This window comes from Drosophila obscura, unplaced genomic scaffold (genome assembly GCF_018151105.1).
Source record: "Drosophila obscura isolate BZ-5 IFL unplaced genomic scaffold, ASM1815110v1 contig_1, whole genome shotgun sequence".
In the NCBI taxonomy this organism is placed as follows: domain Eukaryota; kingdom Metazoa; phylum Arthropoda; class Insecta; order Diptera; family Drosophilidae; genus Drosophila; species Drosophila obscura.
This window is the reverse complement of record NW_024542679.1, coordinates 10,339,963-10,361,061: the sequence shown is the minus strand read 5'-3', so window position 1 is coordinate 10,361,061 and position 21,099 is coordinate 10,339,963. Positions and strand designations below refer to the sequence as shown.

Sequence of the window (21,099 nt, the reverse complement as noted above, 5' to 3'; positions counted from 1 at the left end):
TTATATTGTTAATTTTACTATGAATCAACTAAGAATGTCTATTAAATATTTAAAAAGATTAAAAATGTATCCAGCGCACGTCGTTCTACACTTTGTATTCCTTACTCCAGATTTGTTTCACATTTATCCTGTCAGAGAGCATTATCTCCATCCGTTGATAAATCAAGGCTAAAACTTGAAGGCTAAATGTTAACCTAGAACCCTCGTAGAACTGCCAAATTCATTGAGCTTACCAAATAATTCCCATTCAATCGAATAAACGTATTTTGCAACATGTATATGTATGTATAGTATTTTTCATTCGTTTATTTTTGTTTATCTAAAAATATTCGCGAAATCAAATAACAAGAAATAGGACACAATACGGTAAACAATTCGTTCATCTTTGTTTAAATACTTAAAATATACAAATTTAAAAAATGTTTTATAGACGGCTGTTGATCAGTTTTACTTGTTTTTGCATTAAAAATAAACTTGTTTTTTAAATATTAAATAATAGATGTGTTAAAATCAGGCAACTGCTCGGGGAACCCTTTTCCAATGGTATGATAAATATAGTGTGCTGGATCTTCGCTATTCCATGGACTGTCCTTCAGTTCTATTCGTTTAAAATCTGATTAACTATCCCAGATGAACCCAGATAAAGGCCAACAAGCAGTTGCAAATATTTAAATGGACACCGAAACCACTGCACTGCCCTGACTGTTGCACTAATTCCGTTTGCTGTTTCGAAAGAAATACTTAAACAATTTAGTTTAGTTTAGTTTAAAAGCAAATACCACATATGCTCCGTAAATAAACTAGATCTTTGCAGATACTCTGCAGATCTGGTGTACAACTAGTGTTTCCATTGCATGTTCGCACATACATATATAAAACTAGATCATATCATAATTAGTTGTGTAAGCTACCTTCCATTGCGTGTTCGCACATACATACATAGGTATATCAAAAAAACCTACAGACATGGGCTCATGAGTGACTACCAAAATCCTACCAAAAAATGAACTAATTCCTTGCATTTCTTATAAGCAGATACCAGATCGAAGAGACAACTGATCATAGCACAAATTACAAATTAATTCAATTCCTTGTGGTCCTTGATCAGCACTTCTTATAATACAAAAATATTTGCGTAGCACTGGAACTGACCGAACTCGAACCGCTGACAATATGGAGGGCCACTACTGAGTATTAGTTTTCATTAGAGTGTATTGCACCATAAGCAAAATGATTGAAGAAACTTCAATTTGTTTTCCAAACTGAATCAATGGGGTTAAAATCTTTGTTGTTGTTCTTTTAAAACTAAGAAACTTTCTGTTACAATCTCCTTTTTTGAAAAAATAACATTTTTTTTTGTTTCTGCAAGACAAACATTTTTGAACAGTTTTCTTTTTTGGATCTTTTGAACAAACATTAATGTTTATGGCATTTTGGACAGCATCATCTATCGCTAAGCATATTCAGTATTCAGTTTATTTGGTTATTCGATGATTCGATTGCGCTATTCAAAAATATAAACGTCATACAAATAAATCGAACGGGCAGAATGAAAAATATCTAGATCAACTTAGAGCAGGTTATTTCTATGTCGCATCATCGATCTCGCTAAGAAATACAATATGTTGTACATAGTATATATCTGTATACATATATACTTAGTTATGTATATATCGAATCTATATATCACTGTTGCTGGTTCGCTTTGTGTTGTTGTTCTTGCGGCCTACTCGGCGCACTGTGCTGCAGACTCGGCCGACTCCGTCTCGAACACATCATCGGACTCCTGGCCGACATAGTCGTACTGCTGCTGCTCGTCTTCGTCTGCCTCCGCCTCATCGTTCTCATCATAGTCGTCCATATATGCGCCATACTCTGAGGACTCACCAAGCGTCCAGGCGTCGTTTTCCACAGAGTTTCGAGGACTGTAGCCGTGGCCCCCGCCCGTGATAGTCATATTGTTGGTTGGGCGCAGCACACTGTGAAACACAAGGAGTTCGGGATTAGTATTTCTTCATCAAAGTATATGGACAGTACTGTAGTATAGCTGATCTAAATGTATTCATGTATATATATAGTTTGAAATGCAAACAATTTGGATGGGTGTTCATGTCGGGTGAGTTTACCTCTAGAGAGGTCTAAAGAAAGCGTTTAATCGTTGTCTAGTATGTGGCTGGGTGATGTTAGCTTGGTCTACTGGCTGTGTTAACTGGCTGCCATCGTTAATTGTGTTAGGGGGGTGTTGGCATGGGTAGATGTGATGTCGGTTAAGTTACGAACAGGACAAACATTTGTACAACAAACAAATTTTAGTATTATTAGGGAACAAACTAGATGTAAAATATTCTGTTTATGTGGCTGGCTGGTTAGATACGTTAGAAGAGTTGCAGCAGGAAGATCACTTTGGGATTTCAATGATTTTTACTAAATTTCGAACAGTGTTATTCCCATAATTCTCATCTACAGGCCAATCAGTATCAGTATTCCACCCATGATATATGTATGTACTTATGCAAGATTCTCGTGATATATTTATGTCAGGTTAGAGTTAGAGTTGATGCAGTTTGGTTATTGATTTTCGATCTTCAAGAGCACTTTGCGATTCGATTGATCAGCCAAATAAAATAAATCAAATGAAAGCCGCGCACAAGACAAACAAAACTAACGAACTGACAGAACAAACTGGTCGAGACAATTGCACAACTGCACAAAACAGCAACAAAATTATGGATATTTATGCATAAAAGTCAACAGTATAGTATTTATACAACATGTTCTGAGTGACTTCTCTATTACATTGGCAGCTCATGGCTGGCAGCAAGGCTTCGGGGTCGTTGTCGTTGTTGCTATCGTTGCATGTGTTGCAGCAAAAAATCGTATCTGATGTATACCACGAGAGATAGATAGATCGTTGTTCGTTTCGATTCGATTCGATTTTGGTGACTGTTTCTAACACTAGAACTGTCTCTAGTGCTCCAATCTGATGTGGCTCTCTGGCTGCTGCTGTTGCATCTGCTTCTGCTCTCGCACCGTGTGTGTGTGTGTGTGTTGTTAGATCATGTGGCATGTGTTGGTGGTAGTGGAAAGTATTTGGTTTGGTTTTCTTTTTGGTTTGTTGGTGGAAAGATAGCTGATTGAATGTTTGGTTTTGCTTTCTCAGAAGTCGGTAACTAGCACGCCCTCCGCAGGTCATAACTGTCCACGGCGATAGTGAGAGCGTGATGGTCTACCAATTCGATTCGATTTGATTCGTTGTAGGTGTAGGGTGTCGAGTGTCGAGTGTTGGTTGGGTGTACAGAAATTAAAAGAGAAATAAATCAATTAGCGAAACAATAATTACAGAATGTTGCTTCATGTACAACTTGGTTCCTGAATTTACTGAGCGGTGTTAGGATACAGATTTCAGATTCAGATTCAGATAAGACGCTCGTTGGCGCTTGCTTGGCTACAGAGCATTTACTGAGATTAAATCAAAGGCACAAAAGGAAATCATAAGTATCAGCTAAAGGGTGTTTCATGAGAGATATTGGAGTAGTAGTTATAGGATTATAGATAGATAGCTATACGTATTAATTGACTTGAGTGGCTATGGCCGAAACGCACCTTTACCTCTAGCCGCGATATTACCCACAACCTTAGGCTAATAAGAGAACCAAAATAAATAATGTTACAAATCAAATTGAATAACAATTCAACAGAGTTCTGCTTAAGCTAGTTACATATGTATATTTACTAGAGCAGAAAGTATTTATTGATAGAATAAATATTATATGAAGACAGTGAACTAGAAATCTAGGAAACTGAAGCTCCATCTAGAGAGCTGTGGCTACGCGAAGTGAAATCTAAGCAGCTACCACAGATGTGTATATACGTATCCCCTTTTAAAGTATTAGCCACAATTGACATTTAAGTGGGATCTAAATGAGACAGCACTGATGCTGTAGAGCTAAGGATAATATTCCGGAATGATCTTAGCAAAAGTTTCTCTAGAGAAATGCCTAATTAAACACAAATAACTATTATCTCAAGCTATATCTTCACTGGAAACTCATTAATGTATTTCCGCTGATACCTTTTAAGGGAATTCTTCAATTGCAAAGAGTATCAATCTGTTAAAAATAATAGGAAAGGATTAAAGGGCTTCAAAATAGAGACGCTTTCTATATCCTTAAATTCACATCTTTTCCTTGACTAATATAAACTCTGGACTATTTCAGTGTAAGTAATATTTGTCTCACCAAAAGTCTATAAATAACAAATACAAAACTAGTTCCTAACGTAATATTTATTGGAATAGAACCTTAATTAGTAAAAGAAAATCGCTGGATAACTTAGCGCCTAAAAACCTTTGAAATAGTTTCATTAAATATGTTCTCCTTGATCCTAATTCGTAGAACAAAACACTCTAGTATTTGGGGGGAACGACTAGGACTAAGGGGGGATTTAACACATTTGGAATCACCTACAGAGATCTAATTTTGGAGTAAGGGAAACCCTTGGACCTTTGCCCCTGCCACTTGGCGGACCATCTAAATTACCTCTCGAAAGGCAGTTCATCGGCCTCGTCGTTCATCTGTTGCTGACTTTGCGTCTGGTTCTGGGCACGACGCGCTTCCTCCTTCTTGCGGCGATCCTCTGCTGCCGCCTTCATCGGATCGTAGGTGGAGCGTCGCTTCCACATGGCCATCTCGGCCTCCTTCTGCTTGTTAACTGCAAGATTAGTGCATTATGAGTGTTATTTAAATTGTGGGATATATAATGCCAAATAGATCCACTAACCTGAGGCATCGCGTCGGGCAGTGGACGAGGCCCGGTTGCCGGAATTGCCGCCGCCTAGGGATGTGGTACTGGTATTCATCGCGGAGACGGTGCTCCGCACGCTGCGATTACTGGCACGGGTTCCCTCGCCTCGGCTCAGGCCCATGGAGCTGGCACTGGGACTGCGCTTCATCTGGTCCGCCGGCTTCAGCGTGCTCTTGGCATCGTTCTTCCGCAGAAAGCTGTTGGACTGCGCCGGCTTGTACTTTGAGATGTCCATATACTTGGGCTGCACTCGCTGTTCCCTGGCAATGGCGGCCACGCTGGTGTTGGCCGTCTGCAGCAGCTGCTTCTTGGCATTGGCCAGGGAGCTGGGCACCTGCTGGGCCAATCGACTTAAGCTCGTCTCGCGCGGCATGGACTGTCGGGTCTTGGGTGCCGAGCCAGGCGCCGCTCTCGAGACACTCCTGATGCCGCGTCGCGGCAATTCGGGCGTGTTGGGGCATGCCACGAGGCCTGCGCCTGCCTGGGCGGTGCTCAGCTTGCCAGCCGGCGCTGAGGAGGGTTTGGCTTGGGTTTGTCCCGTGCCCGCCACACGCTGCTTGCTCCGTTCGATGCGCATGAGCAGGGCCTTGTTCATTCGCGTGTTGGTGAGCGGCACCGAGCCCTGGGACTCCTCCACCTCGTCCTCCTCGTTGCTGGAGTAGTAGGCGCCGGTGGTGCCCAGCTCGTCCTCGTCGTTGATGTAGTACTGCAGCTCGTTGTCGTAGTCGCTGTACGCCTGGTCAAAGTTGTTGCTGCTCGCCGACTTCTTCAGCTGCTGGATCATGCTCAGGGCGTGGGCATGACGGGCCGCGGGTGGCGTATACAGGTTCTGGAAGTTGGGACGTGCCTGCCGCACTGGATGCTGACCCTGCCCCTGCTGCTGCTGGAAGCTGCTCGATCGACGCAGCGGCGACAACGGGGCGGCCGACTCTGGCGGCGCCTTCTCGTAGTCGTGCTCGTGTCGGTACAAGTGCTCGACCTGCTCCACATCGTCCAGGGAGTTCTTGCGGCGCCGCAGCTGCTTCAGGAGATACTCTCCGCTGGTCAGCAGCTGCAGCTGCGCCTCGTTGATGCTGCTGGTCATGAGCGCTCGGTGCAGCGGGGATCTCCGGTAGCCACCGCCCGCCCCTGCCTCCAGGCTGTGCTGCGGACTGCTCTGGGCTGGCGACTTCACGGAGCTGCGGCGCGACAGCGACTGCTGCAGATTGCTAATGGCCGCCGCCGTCTGCTCCAGATAGGCATCGGTCTGCGGCCGCGAGCGGCTGGCACTGCGCCCACGTCCCAGCGTGTGCAGCGGCGAGGGTATCTTGCTGGGGCTCTTGGGCGGCTTATACGGCGGCTCCACCGCCTGCCCCGGCCCCAGTCCTCCTCCGCCCCCGTGACTGCACAACGCCGGATCGCTGGCGTAGTCGCAGTCGCCCAGCAGCCGGTAGCGCTCCGCTAGACTGCGATTAAGCTTGGCGGCGGCCGCATACTGACGCTGCTGGTTGTACAGGCTGAGGCTGTCGTCGGTGAGCGAGTCCCCGCCAGTGTCCGAGCAGTGGTAGCTCCGTGTCATCAGTTGCTGTTCGGGTAGAGAAGAGGTAAGCGTTTAATACGAATATTTTGCGAGTGGAAACGGAGTGAGTCCAGCATGACGGATGCATGCCCCCCCCCCTTTTTTTCCTTTTATACAAAAAAAAATATCTATTTAGCAGTTCAATTCAATAGTTAAAGCTATCCTACCTTATTGGTGACTCTTATAGAGGGATAAAAATGTCTGTTAATTCTGCAGGTAAAACTCTGAGTTTTGAGTCCGGAATGGGTCTTACTTGATTTTTGTGAAATAGGAAATAAATTTCCTAAAGATTATCTTCCAATCTAATCTAATTATTGCGGAAACTAATCATTATTGAATGCTACAAGCAATTACTTGGCAAATGTACAAAGATTACTATCTATTGTCAGCATTAAAAATGAATCACCCCTCTCAGATGATTGCTGCTACATCTTGATTGACCTGGGGCAGCACTCTTTGAACACAGCTAAGAATTTCTAATTTACATTTACGGATGCCACTTAGTCAGTGTCAAAGTTAAGCCAAATAAATTGAAATTTAAACCTCGCTAATGATGATTAAACTCTATCCAAAAATTTGCAAATCAAATAAGTTCTCTCAGACAATTAATCAAAATAATCTCTAGGGATAATCCCAATTGATATTCTCTATGTTATTTGTCTGCTTTGTCTCTGCTCACCTGTGCCTGTGCCTGCGCCTGGGCCTGCTGTTGGCGTCGACTGGCGCTCGTGCCACTCACATCCTGTGCGAGACTGCGTGCCCGTGCGTTGCGCGCCCACTCCTGGATCCAGTCCTGCTTCGTCTGCGCCGTCTGCATGAGGGCCATGTCCGAGCTCTGTGTGGGCGTGGGCGGTGTCTCCGGCATTTGGTGATGATGCTGCTGCTGGGTGGTGCTGGTGGTGAACACATTGAGGCGATATCCGGCCTTCTGCCGATCCGTGGCCGATCCGGACAGAGCCTGGGTGTGGCGCAGCTTGGCCTCGTTGCTCACGTACTCGGAGCTGTCGATCTGCGAGGTGGACAGGCTGTGGCTGTGGCTATGCCGCGTCAGCTTGCTGGGATGCGTGTCCAGGGCCCGCTGCTTGGCCAGCACTCCGCTGGTGGTGACGCTGGTGAAGCAGCCCACATCTGCCGCCGGCGAGGGCGGTGAGGGTGGTGATAGGGGCGCCTGCTGGCGCAGCACACGACTTTTCAACTGATCCAGATAGGCCCCCGTGCTGCTCTTCTGTGTCTCCGACTGCTTCTGCTGCCCCGGTGGATGCGGATGTTCCTGCAGCGGCGTCTCGTGGTAAAAGTTCACCTCGAGCACATTGCTGCCGCGATTCGACTTCACCGGCAGCTGCTTGGGTCGCATCCTTACGCCTGCCGCGGAAGCTGCTGCTGCTGCGGCATTGCGGTCGATATTCATGAGATCCTTTTGCTCCTCCGTGTAGTTGTCGCCGTCCAGCGTGTAGGTGCCCGTCTCGCTGGCGGCATCCTCCGCCAGGGGCTTGTCATCGGCCAGCGGTGGCTGCGGGCACAGCATCTCCACCTGCCTCAGTGCCAGCTGCAAGGCGGTGGAGCGGGGCATGTACTGATTGGCGGTGCGATTGGCCACCAAATTGGCGGCTCCCTTGGCGGAGGCAGGCGGTGGCAGCTTCGATCTGCCCGCTGGACGATTCGTGGGCGCCGGCGTTGGCTCGGGGCCGGTGGTTCCGGAGCTACGCGGCGACCAGCTGTGCCGCTTGGAGGCGTCTCGCACGCGGGAGGCACTCCTCTCACGCACACGCAGCCTCACCTGCGGCGCCTGCTCGGAGGTGGGCGTGTCGTCGGCCATGCTGCTGCCGGCGTCCAGGCTGCTCCTCTGCGACTGCCGGCCGCCGCTGTTCGTCCCGGTCGTCGTTGTGGCATTCTCCGTCTCCAGCTTGGACATGGAGGCCCCACGCTTGTGGCGATTCTGGAAGCGCTCCATCATGTTCTTGTAGCGTGCCGCCTGTGCCGCAGCATCGTTCTCCGAGGCCTCAAAGTGGTCTATGGTGAAGGCCAGGGCCTGCTTCGTGGCAGTAGTCGTCGTTGAGTTGGATTCGGTCGAGTTGTCTTCCTCCTCTGCCTCGCCGGCGATCACCCTTCCGCTATTGCTGTTGCTGTTGTTGCTACTATTGTTGCTGCTATTGTTGGTGCGAGTGTGCCCGATCTGCTGCTTCTGGTGGTTCGCTCTGCTCTGTGCTGCCGCCGCTGCAATGGAGGGAGAATCAGAAGCAGACACAACAATTTAATTAGCATTTATTCACAGTTATTATTATTATTTTATTACAATTTAAGAGCGGTGAAAACGAAACTAAGCGGCAAGAGTAAATTAAACTGAACTCCATGCAACATTAAGTGGCAAGGCAACAAGCAACAGAGAATGAGGGAACGAGAGAGAGATAGTGGGGCGAAGCAAAGATGATGGAGCAAACCAGGAACGGTTCTGATTACTCGAGGGTTGGGCACCGCATGAAGTTCAGATCATTTCTGATTTCAAAGAAGGTTAAAGCAGCTCAAAGCAGGAGAAGTCTTACCACAGAAAAGGTGAACTAGCTATACCTTGAGAACCCCTTTAATTAGGAATAACAGCTATTATACAATATCCTCGTACAATGCCTTTGTATAAACATCTACCATAAATAATCGATCGTTACTACAGATTGTGAATGCTATAACTATTTTAAAAATAATTAAAAGCACCAAAACGAAAGGGTACTTAGATAAACTACAACGAAAACAATGATCTTCCAAGTTTCAGAAGAAACATATAAACATTCCACATGCTTAAAAGGAAATATTTTTCGTGGATAAAGCTTTTCCTTATATGCACATATCCTCATTTCATCAACAGGTCCAATTAAATGTTATATTTTCTACTAAGAACAGTATTTCGAACCATTTTAGCACCATTTAAGGTCCGCTTTAATTGGGTTACTCCATTTTTGGGAACCACAAACTCAGATACAAATAAATAAACCCCCCGGATGGACATCGCTTTCGGTCTCAAGTTCATCCGATTGTAGGGCCCTCCAAAAGAAAAACGACCGACCGCCCGAAAACCTGCAGTACACAACGATCCCCCACTGCTTCCGTTCAGTAAATTTCTATACATTTCCGCGGCAAAAGCGGCAAAGGCAGCAGCAAAGAAGAAAACCCAACAATTTGCTTTCAGGTTTTGCCACGCCAAGTGGCACACGCTCTCCACGCCACCGACTCACTATATAGCGAGAATCGAGGGACCAACCATCTAGGGGGCCGTCGGCTCTTTTCAGAATCGTGATCTAAGGCTTGCTGTCCGTCCGTGTCTGCTGGGGTATGTAGGGCTCGTATGTGGGGCTGCCACCCCCCAAGTGAAGGTTAGAGTTCGCTGATTTCGGTCAATTGTAGGTTTCGACTTGTACGTTTCGGGGTGAGGTGATGGTGAAGGTGCAGGTGCAGGGTAAGGGTGTGTGCGGGGTCCGGTCCCAGCCGAAACAAAAGTTTCACGCTCTACCAAACTTTGAGCTCCGCTTTGCAGGTGGCTTCCGTTTCGTTTGAAACAGTTTTTGGTATGCCACGAAATGTATTTGGAAGATGTCCATTTCAACAATACATTTCACAATCTTCACAATCGTGTGTTGTGTGTGTTCCCGTCAAGTTTCTGGTCACGAAAAATCAATAACCATATTTGGGCGTACCATAATTATTATTTTTAATTTGTTGCAAATAATCAAGGTAATCCAAATATGGGCTATTGGTCATTATTATCAAGTGGATGGGCAACAAAGCGTAGAGCCTATCATAATTATTGCTCACGGAGAGGGCGTAAAGAATTCTCAAGTGTTAATCGTTCTGATCGTTAACTTAAAGATATCTATTTGTACATATTAATTATCTTTTTAATCTATATGGTTCAATTGTGATTATTTAAAATTATACGGCTGGAAACCTTCCGAAGTTTCGATGATTTTGAAGTCAACATTGTGCTAAGCATGGCCTGCAATACGGCTTAAAGGAGTGTTTAAACCTCAGCCGATACAACCTCCAGCCAAAAACATATTTAAGTATGGCAAGGCATACAATTATCCCTCTAATAAAACCCATTTTCATGTTGAAATTCAGTCATCTCTGTGTTTTATTTTGGTTTAAAGTTGTATACCTCTAAAAAACATAATAAATATGTACAAAAAAGGTTTCGCAATCGTTTTTTAAAAGCCCCTATTAAATCACTAAATTAATTGTTCCTTAAACACAGATTCTCGGATATTAATTTCGGATTTAGCATTGAACAAAAAAATCTTTAAAATTAATTAGTTTTACTTGAACCTCAGCTATTCCATTCATCATTTTAATTGATGTGCATTCGACCATTTGATATCATTTACTATCGTTTTTCTAACTAGTTATTATTCTTTAAAAGCAACAGATTCTCTCATATTAGCCTCAAATACCTTACCAGTAAACATTCCCAATTATAAGGAATCTCAATTCAAATAAACCAACTTTTCTGCATTCCTAGCACTGAAGTGGAAACCGATTATCAATAATAATCTTGAATAAGCAAATATTTTTTATATTTTTATCCATTTTAGAACACAGTCAAAGAAACGATTTTCATCATAATTGGACTCTTGAGGAAATCACATACTTCAACCCAAATAAAAGTCTAAAAGCATTCGTAATATGTCAATGTAAGAAACATCTAAAATCGTATATGATTTGCTCAAAGCACCTGCATTACTCTTTCGATTACTGGGATTCGTTTAGCTTAGATTTCTAGATTAAAAGTAGAACGACATTCATTATGCGCTTGTTAGATCACAAAATTTGCAATCTAATTTGGCAGGAAATACTCGAATGTACAATCGACATTGGTACAGTACAGTACCCCTGGTTGCACCGCTAAGAGACATAGGGGAGAAGCAATCACCGATAGACAATAGACCACAATGGGTGAGCGACTAACGGTAATTACGCTGCCCACTGTGCATGGCCATAAAATGTCTTTGCAGTCGAGTTATCGTTGTCCTCTCCTCTCTATGCTCCTCTCTCCTATCGAACGTCGTTGTCTATGGCCCAACCAACCAACAACAATTGAAAACTGTTGGCACAAATGGTACTCTGCGTACACAAATGTCGAGTATTACTGCGAGTATTATTATTATTATTGCTGTTGGCCATTGCCGCTGTCTGTCCGTGTCCGTGTGCGAAGTGGCTCGTTCCGAGTCTTTTGTTGGGCTTTATTTTGTTGCCGCTTTGTGTATCGCTTTTACTTTTTTGCAATAAATAAAACAAAACGTAGTTTTAGTGCAATACTTTTTTTTGTTTTTTTGTTTCTTTTAGCTATTTTGTTGCCGTTTTGGAAAGTCGATCAGTGGAAACTGTGTGTCCGACCGCCCGCCGCCTTTTTCCATTGCTTCCATTTTTGGTGTGATTTTCGAATGCAACTCTGCGGTAATCGCAGCGCAGGTCGATAACGATTTCACACGCTGCTAGTCGAAGGGGCAAAATGTTCCAATTGGTTTCTAATTAGTTTTGCTAATTGCAATGCTCGCGTCTTACGTCATGCGCGACCATTTCCAATCATAAAGATTTTTGCTTCGCTTTTTAGTTCCACTTTTTGTTGTGGTTTTAGTGGGACTGTTAAAAAATCAATCGCTTAATGTATTAACTTTTTACATTTAAATAATTGTTATTATGTATACATATGAATGTATATTTATATCTTTTCAACTGACGGCAACACCAGTGGAGAAAGCGTCCGTCCACCGATCACCATCATCATCTGTCATCTCTGAATGAGGTCATCGGACTCGCCGTCTTTTGTCGTGATTATTGTTATCGATGATTGTTTTGCTGATGACGGTATGTCTGGTGTGTCTGTGTGTGTGGGGGGTGTTTCATTATACACTTGAGATCTCCTTGAGTGCTCGCGAAATGAAGGAGAATATTGATGGGAAGTGGTTCAATGAGATCTTCTACAGCCTGACAGAGACATCTAAATAAATGTTACAGAAAGAGCATGGGTCTAGGGTATGGAATGGAATATACCTAAATTATCCCACACAATTTCTAATCAAATTAAATATAGAAAGTTCTACGTTTTATTTATATTTTGAGACACTTTTTATGTATATTTCCCGAGACACCTTAGTTAACAAAATTCTTGAAATATTTATGCACATTTCTCAAGACATTCCTTGACGCGAGAATACCAATTTAATAATACATTTTGATCAACCAATTAAGCATGCCCAAACATAACCAATTTGGGAACAAGGCCACAGCGGAGGGATTGCATTGGATGTTTGCCAAGAATTAATGTTTCACATTTATAAAGATTCGGATATAATAGGTAAAGAGAGGTACAGAGAAAACATAAACAAAATATATTTAGTATATCCAAAGCCATGTGGTTTATCAATGGTTGTACTTTGCCATCGGCCAATCGTCGAAGAATAATAAAAAGATAAAATTGTTTCCGATAACCAATCATAACTGAAGAGTTTCCCAAAGGTTGGTTATTATCTTTCTTTTCCTCTTGGATAGATCGAAGACTAAGACAAAGGAATCTGTATGGGATGTCAAGACATCAAACATTTGAAAGTGAAGTGACAGCCATATTCCAATATGATTTAACCGTTTTTCCAAAGAACAAAGACACTTATAGATACCCGTTTTTAGCTGGTATGTAACATTCCCATACACTGAATCATTTGTCCCCGCATGACATAATCCACTCTGGTTCACTTTTTGCCCCATATTGTCAGTGGTACACGTACTTCAAGGCAGCACACAGACCCAGCAGCAGATACCACTTCGATCACCTCCCCGCTCTTCATGAGGTAAGTGCTCCAATTTGTTTCTCATAAATCTGCGAGTTTTTTTTTTATCAGTTTTGTTGGGTGTTAGGTTTATTTTCTTTTTCGCTTGCCAAATCTTACACAATACAGCAGTCGCCGTGTTATTATCTCACAGACAACATTTTCATTCCATATGCCATGCACGCAATTCATTCGCAAAAAACAAGATTTGTGCGGGACTGTCGCTGGATGTGGATGACTCAGCCCCAGCGCCTCAGCCAGCAACAGACGGTGGTCGTTGATCGTTGATCGATTGGAGGTTACTGAGATACACAGACACGTTGCCTGTTGCATTTGTCGGGCTTATAAATAATAACACACAAATATTTAATTGAAAACAAGAATGGCAAGAAAAGCTTGCCATTTCATAGATACAAATTTTTCCATGAGAGCGAAAACAAAGCCCCACGGTCAATCTGCTGAGTATTGAAATTGGTTTTTTTTCGTTTATATTTTTAACCAAATTATGAAAATTGTTAACCTTAACAGGCCCTGCTGGAAATTTACGTTTCTTTATTGCAGCGTTGTCTGTTTAAGGATCTGTTGCCAATGCATTTGCAAGTGCTTTTGGCACTCGCCGACTTTTTTACACAGCCAGGAAATAACAGATCAAAAATTACCCAAAGAGAGTGTGAATACAAAATAGGTTTGGAAGAGAACTAGATGATCTCATCCACAGCTTTAGCAAATTAGAAAACCTATAGAGAAACCCAAAGAACACCTACAGAAGTAGAAGAGAAATTGTCTATAGAATCAGCTTTCTTATACGGAGTATCTTGGAATATCTGAATATTCATGTGTTTTTTTTTCTCAGAAACAATTATATTGTAGCTCTTTTCAGTGTTTTCTTTTACTGCAGCCATATCGTTTCGGAACTACAGGAGCTTTTGAATAGTAGAACTGCCCTAAAGTGGAAATCTATATGTTCTGAATGCTCCCAATCTCTTGCAATTTATTCACACACAAGTACATTAATTGAAATCTCTGTTAATACTGTTAAACTGGTTCCCACAAGCGATATTTTACTGTACTCGTACGCAGGCTTATTGCACGAGTCCCACAATGCCATAAATTCTCATTAAAATAAAAATCGCACAGCTGATGTCACTTGCCTGCGCTGCGAAGGCTGTTGATCCCATTCCCCTTTGCCGAAACCAGAAACGAGAATTTGTCCCACTGTGCACACACCACACACACACACACACAAACACACAAGCAAGGTGTGTGGCAGCAGGCATGACTATTGCAATAAATATTTGCGCTTAGCCGTGGCCAAAGCCAAAGACTCGCCTCGCACAAAATAACTTCATTAAAAATTCAAATTAGCTAAAAAAAAAAGAGAGACAACACCAGCAACAACATGCGCCACTTAGCCAATTGTCAAAGTGGTTATTGTTGTTGTTGCCCCTGCTTGTTGCTGCTGCTTCTTCCATTTTGCTCACCTTTTTCGGCCGGCGATGGCGGCGGCTTGCCAAGACAGAACTTGCCGCTTGACTCATCGATGGCAGCGCCCAGGCCCACAAAGCCCGGATTCACCTGACTTAGCATTTGATGGCGGGGCGATAGATGCTGCTGCGACTGCGACTGGGGCGTGGCCGGTGCAGAGACAACTTTATCCGCATTTTGGTCCATTATCTCGGCTATCTTCTTGATGTTCTCGGGCGTGGTATCGGCCTTCTCGCGTCCGTCAGAGCTGTTGCCGTCCTCGTCGCTGTATCTGCCACCGGAGCCAATGCGCAGGGTATCCCCGTTCTTGGCCTTGACTTTCGATGATTCAACTGCACCAGCCACGCCTCCTACTCCTGCCTGGGCTGCGCCGCCGACTGCTGCTGCTGCATTTCCTGCTCCAGCCGCTGCGGCAGCTGCTGCTGCTGTGGTTGTGGTTGTCGTTGTGTCATTTGCGTATGATGTCATTCTGAGCCTCGTAGCCGTATCGATGCTATATCAGGAGACTCTCCGGTTTTCTCTAACGGATTGTGTGACGGGTTAACGCCTATTTTCGCCGGTATTCTCTTTTTAATTAGTTAATTCATTAGCGCTTCATTCCTGCGCCGCTTTCCGGTGTGCTCCTGCTCCTCTGTACCGTGCGTGGCGTGCTACGTCCTCTACTCCATTCTGCCACCACCACCACCGCTGCGACCAGATTGTTGTGCGTGGGAGTGAGGGCTCTAGTGAATTCCTGAACGTAGCTGTTGCCTTGTGGACAGGACAGGAGATGGAGGTTACATAAATTCAAGAATACGATTCTACACAGGATGCAACCGTATCGGAATATTAACGAATTTCAGATTAAGGCAGCTGCACACGAGTTATTTCCAATTGTTGTGCGAATACTTTCCCGATTGGACACTTGTCTTGGGAAAACTATTCAGATTCAGGCGGCAGGGCAGGCATTTCACACACCACACGAAAATAGCCACCGCCGTGTCGAAAGCAAAAGCAGAAAGAGCGCTGCCCGCTCGTAGATGCTTCTCTTGGGTGCCTTTTCAAGGTTGCTTTTGTTTTAAAAACTTAAACGAATGTTTATTTTTACTTTGAACAATTTTGGAAGCAAAGGCACGCACATACACGAACACACGCACACACACACACGCACGAATTCAAGGGCAGCGTCCGCGCTCGGACTTTTTTCACTTTTAATTTTCACTCTTCTTTACCCTACCCCTCTAGACCGTTTTGTTTCTGTTGCATTTGATAATGAACTTTTGGCTTTATCTTTGTTTTTCACTTTTCCTATTCTCGATTCTCGAGACACGCGCTCGTCTGTCCGGCCAAAAGCTTACTCACGCTAATACAGTTAGGACTGAAAAGAAACGGCGTCAGAAAGAGTCACAGACAACAAAACGTCGCTGGGGCTGTTCCAGTGTGTGTGCGTGTGATGGCCAAAAGTGCAGAGAGAGATGGAGAGAGGGTGAGACAAGCGAGAGGGAGCGAGAGCACGCGACAATTGTGCAGAGAGCGAGCAGCAAACAGCTGTGGCTGCCAACACTTTTTAGGGTTGTCGAGCAGCCATGTGCAACGGAAAAAGCACCAAATAACAAACAAATAAGGAGCCACAAAGGGGGTAAGACATTTTTTTAATATTTAATAGTATAATAACGTAATTTTCATATTCATAAAACCTATTGAATAATAGGAAATTCGGGTATTAAAAAGTAAACTAAAGGAACAGTCTGGCAGCACTAATCACTCTCATTTGTGCTCCCTCTCTATCTCTCTCTCTTGCTGTTCGCTCTCAAAAAGCAACATTGATTGTTTTGGCCAGAAACTTCCATCCAATAGAATATAATTAACCCACGGTTCACAACACGAATGCATATTCATGACCAAATAAACGTTAAAAATGCAAACGAAAGCTTACGGCAAATTCACGCTCGAGTAAGCAATGCACTCGACAGGTGGTGGCCTTCGCTTACGCTATTTATAAATCAAACACTTGTCACGCCGCTCTAATTTCCCATTTGAAAACAGGTGTAATGTTATTAAATGAAGGAAGGAACGAAAAGAATTTTAAGTCTGACAGAAACAAGAACAATTGCCGCGCAAATGATAAGAGAGAGCAGAGAATGCGCGCGCTCCTCTCTCGTCATTTGCTGACCCATGAATTTTTTTTCTTCTTTTAACGCCCCTCTGTGCACTTGTTCGTTGTTGACTTTTCCACTTAATATTTTTCACTCATTTCAGCTCTAACTGGTTCGATACCATTTGTCAGAGCCTTTCGCCGTGTCGAACTACAGTTTCGCACAATACACAATATTAAAAAATTAATTTACTTGGTGCAAGAAGCGCGAAACGAAATGCCAGGAATTTCAGGTTTTGGGGTTTGTTGTGCCAATCAGAAACCAGTGTTGCCAGTATTTTTTATTGCTCTTGCGCTCTCCTCTTTACTATGTATCGATTCTTTGTTTTTTCACCGACATGGTTGATACAACGATCACACCATACGCGCGCAATTCAAATCTATTAACCAAAATTATTTATGCCCCCTGAATTATTTAAGTGGTTTTATTTTTTTAAATTGCATTTATTCAGACACAATTACATTTATAGGGATGTGTTTATATATATTGTTATGCATTTTATATAAGTATGCATGCATATTGGTATAAGGTTCCAATGCCTCTGAAAGCATGTTGCCAATCTTGTTGTCTCCCCGGGTAACTTACAGAACTAATAAAAAAAGCGAACAAACGAAAACCTTCTGGCGTATCGGGCCGGGCCGGGCTGGACGTCACGGTGACTAATCGCACCACACGGTTGATGGCTAGGCATACTATATTATCGGATATATAGTCGTATATACGTATACATAAATATAAATCTGGGATGTGTGTTGTGTAGGTAAAAGCTTTATCGCGTATCGGCTCGGAACTGTACAGAAACGGAACTGATAAGCGACTTGGAAAGTACACAGAAGAATACTCTTTAGTCCAGCGTGGACTGGACATATACTGTGGGCGGGGCCTGCTGGGTAGCGTAGCGCTACTTTAACGCCCATTCCAATAGCAAACGTGTCCATTCTCGAATGCCAGATTGATGCGCGGATGGGGCAGTGGCCGGGACGCCTGGAGCGGTTCAAGCAGCTGCGCTGGCGTCGCGGAATCCTCCTCAAAATACAGACACTGTCGCACAAACTCGAGGAAAAGCGCCCGAGTCTGCTGTGCAGAGCCGGACAGTGCCTCCAGATTGGAGTCGATGCACAGGCCATGCACCAGCTGCTCGCAAATCCTTGTGTTGGTGTCCACATCGAAGAGCGGCACCCCGAAATTGACATCCAGCAGTGTCCACTCCTCTGTGACGGCCTCTGGCTCGCCGGCTCCGTCCTCCAGGGCAATGGGTATTTCCACGGAGCTCTGCGAGAGCAGATCGGCGCGACTGGCATGACGGGACGACTGGCTTTGGCTGCATTTGGCCAGTTCGCTGGCCAGCACTTGGCTGCAGTCGGGCGACGTGAACTCATTGGCCGGTCCGTGTTCGGGCGTGGCCGCAAAATGGTTCTCGTCAGGACTCTTGAGCTGGTAGCTGGTCAGCTCCGTGGCGGGTGTGGTCGCCTCACTGGTTGGCACTGGGTTGCTGAGCTTGTTGGCTGGCAGCGAGGAGCGCTTGCGCTGTGGCGGCCTGAGTCTCACCTGCAGCTCGTACTCCTCGCAGCCGAGATCGGGCACGCCCGTGTTCAGGAATGTGATGTAGCCGCATTGCTGGCGCAGGTCCAGCAGTGTGTTCAGCTTCTGGACGGCCCTATGGGCCGACCATTTGACTTGTCGCCCATCAGTGGGCTGGAATGGAAACGATTCGTAGTGGAGGGTGCCCGGACAGCGGATGCCATAGCCCTGGAGCAGCACACAGCCGTTCTTCAGCTGCTCGTTCAGATTGCGGAAGCTCTCCGAGTTGAGGACGTACGAGTCCGAGTGTAAAATGTTCACCAGCAGCTTGCCATAGCCCAGAAAGAGGCGTGGCAGCGTCTTCAGCACAGTGCCGCGACACAGCAGCAAACTGGGCGGACCATAGCCTGTAAGTCAATCAGGGATAAGATGGAGAGTGAGTGAGTCAGTCTGTGGTTGTATTGCAGGGGGTGGCGCACCTGTGATATGATTGAAGAACAGCTTGCACCACATGGGCGCCACATCGGAGCTGCGCAGGAATTGCCCGAAGAAGGGAATGCTAAAGGTGTGGCTCAGTGCAGCCGTCAGGGGCGAGGCCGAAATGATGAACTTGTACTTCTTCTCCAGCACACGATCGCGCGTCTGCCTATCGAGTCCCTCGAGGCACTCCAGCCGCAACAGATCGAGGCCGCCCGGCACCAAATTCCGCAGCGAGCAGATGGTCGACCTGAGGATCACGGCATGCGCAAAGTACCTGGACACATCACCCTCGCCCTCGGCATCCAGCAGTGAGACCTGCTCCAGTTCGGTCAGAAAACTGTCCATGCTCTCCTCGCACAGTTTGCCCACCTCGAACATGGTCACCGCATGGTTCTTCAGTCCCGGCGACAGATTGCCCATCATCAGAAAGGCGGTGAGCGTCGAGTCGAACAGGAAACCCATGCGCTTGCCGCTCTTGGGAACCACCGCCGCTGTTGCAGCTGCGGCCATGGGCAGCTTGGAATGAATGGTTGTGGTGCGTTCACTCACATCCTCCAGCTCGGAGCTGAGCTCCTGCTCGTCGCTGTTGTTGGCATTTGGGCCAGTGCCCGTCGGCGTGGTGTTCAGATTGGCAAAGCTAAAGTCGCTGGTGTTCCCATCCGAGGAGAGGTAGCCAATCGAGCTGCTGTCCTTGTCCCTTTCCTGATGCTGTGACGCTGTCTTTGGCGTCTTGGGGGACTTGGGACTCTGCTGCTGCTGCTGTTGCTGCTGGTCAAAGTCGAAGCTGCTGGCATGCAGGTTGTAATTGAGTGGCGTTATCTGGGGCGTCTGTGGCAGCTGCTGCAGATTGCAGCCATCCCAGCTGGGATGGTTTGGCTGCTGGTCTTGGTCCTGCCCCGCATCGTGTTTGCGATGGGCGAATCCCAGGCGACAAATGAAGGAAATCGCCTGCTTCACACTGTCCAGCTCCAGCTGCAGCATGTGGGCAAGCTCTGCGATGGTCATGTGCTCGTCGGCGCTCACGAAGATCTTGTACAGCAGATTCTCAAAGTAGTCGCCGCTCACGCGGTTCATCACAAAGTTCCGCAGCGGGGGAATTGAGATGCGATCCTCGCCGCAGATGGGCACGTCCAGATATATGAGACCCTTGCGGTAGAGACTGTGCACCACATTGTAGTCACATTTGCCCGCCGGCTGAGCACCGAAATCGATGAGATCATCGAGCAGGCTGCGCTCCGGCGGGGAGACATAACGAATGTCCGACTCCAGGACGTAGCCGATGTCGAGGCGCCACCAGGGCTCGATGTGCACCGGCACGGGAAAGCGCGGCAAGAAGTCCTGCGGATTGGGCTTGGCGCTGAACAGCAGCGTGCGCGTGGTGTGTGTCTTCAGATCGCTGATCAGGGCCAGATACTCGTTGCGGCCAATGCCCAGCACGCGCAGACAGTCGGCCGCCGTGAAGTTGGGCAGCGTGTCGTAGCTCTTGTCGCTGCGCAGCAGCTGGCTCAGCACATCCAGATAGTAGTTGAAGGGCGTGACGCGCAGACCCTTGGTCACAATGTCCGTGAGGTGATAGGGGAAGACCCCCAGCCCGTTGATGTTCTTCTGGATGAGCAGCTCGTAGTAGCGCTGCTCCTTGCGGAACACCTTGGAAGCCAGGTTGCCGCGAAAGCGCAGCTGGTTCTTCAGGCTGTAGTTGAACACGAACTTCTCGTAGTCGCGCTGATTGTTGTGCAGCACCGATCTCAGATGCACGGGCAGCTGCTGCCATGACACATTTCCACGCACGCACAGCTGCAGTTGGGCCTGGCAATTGCTGTTGCTGCCCCCGTTGGCCATCTCGTCTTTCTCCGTCATCTCGTTGCCAGACGCTGGATTCGGTTTGCTATTGGTCCTGGACTAAGTCATTCCATCGCATACACTTCACGATTCTCGGCACTGGGGCTAGCTACTCTATGCTTTTCCAAGTTTTCCTTGCTATCCGTTGCGTTTTATTTTTTTTTTTTCAAGAAGAAGAAAAACGACAGCTGATAAAAACCGTCTGACTCAGGTGTTTAACAACACTGACGATAGTTCGATTTATGTATAGGAAAATATGAATTTAAATTACCCTTTTTATGATGGTCTCTTGTTTCTTGGCATTTAACTTGCAATTACTTACAGCATTTCCACTAATTTAATGCTGATTGTTACACTCGAATAATTTTTGCCCATAAATCATCTATTTATTGAATCGAAAATCGATTGCGCTACAATAAATTGATAAGTTTATTTCGAATCCTTATAGCTAGGCTTACAAAAATATAAC

At 45.8% G+C, this 21,099-nt stretch overlaps 2 protein-coding genes across 4 annotated transcripts; both read right to left on the bottom strand.

Annotated features, from left to right (window-relative positions):
- Window positions 1-282: 282 nt before the first annotated feature.
- On the bottom strand, window positions 283-17,075 carry LOC111072664. 3 transcript variants are annotated; one of them, XM_022364662.2, is made up of 6 exons: window positions 16,983-17,075; window positions 14,652-15,405; window positions 7,041-8,575; window positions 4,780-6,367; window positions 4,539-4,710; window positions 283-1,979 (listed from the first exon to the last, which is right to left on the bottom strand). In XM_022364662.2, the coding sequence occupies exons 2-6, from the start codon at window positions 15,121-15,123 to the stop codon at window positions 1,727-1,729; spliced, it is 4,020 nt and encodes a 1,339-aa protein (XP_022220354.2). In that variant the 5' UTR covers window positions 15,124-15,405; window positions 16,983-17,075; the 3' UTR covers window positions 283-1,726. The 3 variants fall into 3 exon arrangements, with proteins under 3 accessions (XP_022220354.2, XP_041447497.1, XP_041447499.1); XM_041591563.1 differs by lacking the exon at window positions 16,983-17,075 and having other exon boundaries at window positions 14,652-16,012; XM_041591565.1 differs by lacking the exons at window positions 283-1,979; window positions 16,983-17,075 and adding an exon at window positions 3,112-3,226 and having other exon boundaries at window positions 14,652-16,012.
- A 158-nt stretch (window positions 17,076-17,233) lies between these two features.
- Window positions 17,234-20,829, bottom strand: LOC111072663 (protein FAM91A1). Its single transcript, XM_022364661.2, has 2 exons — window positions 18,791-20,829; window positions 17,234-18,718 (listed from the first exon to the last, which is right to left on the bottom strand). Exons 1-2 carry the CDS (start codon window positions 20,646-20,648, stop codon window positions 17,697-17,699), a joined length of 2,880 nt encoding a protein of 959 aa, XP_022220353.2. The 5' UTR covers window positions 20,649-20,829; the 3' UTR covers window positions 17,234-17,696.
- Window positions 20,830-21,099: the final 270 nt, after the last annotated feature.

Excerpts from the sequence above, each read along its gene's own strand:
- LOC111072664 (XM_022364662.2), bottom strand. The coding sequence starts at position 15,123 with ATGACATCATACGCAAATGACACAACGACAACCACAACCACAGCAGCA. Across the intron at positions 8,576-14,651 it reads GCCATCGCCGGCCGAAAAAG|CGGCGGCAGCACAGAGCAGA; the intron begins GTGAGCAAAATG and ends CCTCCATTGCAG. Across the intron at positions 6,368-7,040 it reads AGGCGCAGGCACAGGCACAG|CAACTGATGACACGGAGCTA; the intron begins GTGAGCAGAGAC and ends CTACCCGAACAG.
- LOC111072663 (XM_022364661.2), bottom strand. The coding sequence starts at position 20,648 with ATGACGGAGAAAGACGAGATGGCCAACGGGGGCAGCAACAGCAATTGC. Across the intron at positions 18,719-18,790 it reads GTTCTTCAATCATATCACAG|GCTATGGTCCGCCCAGTTTG; the intron begins GTGCGCCACCCC and ends ATTGACTTACAG.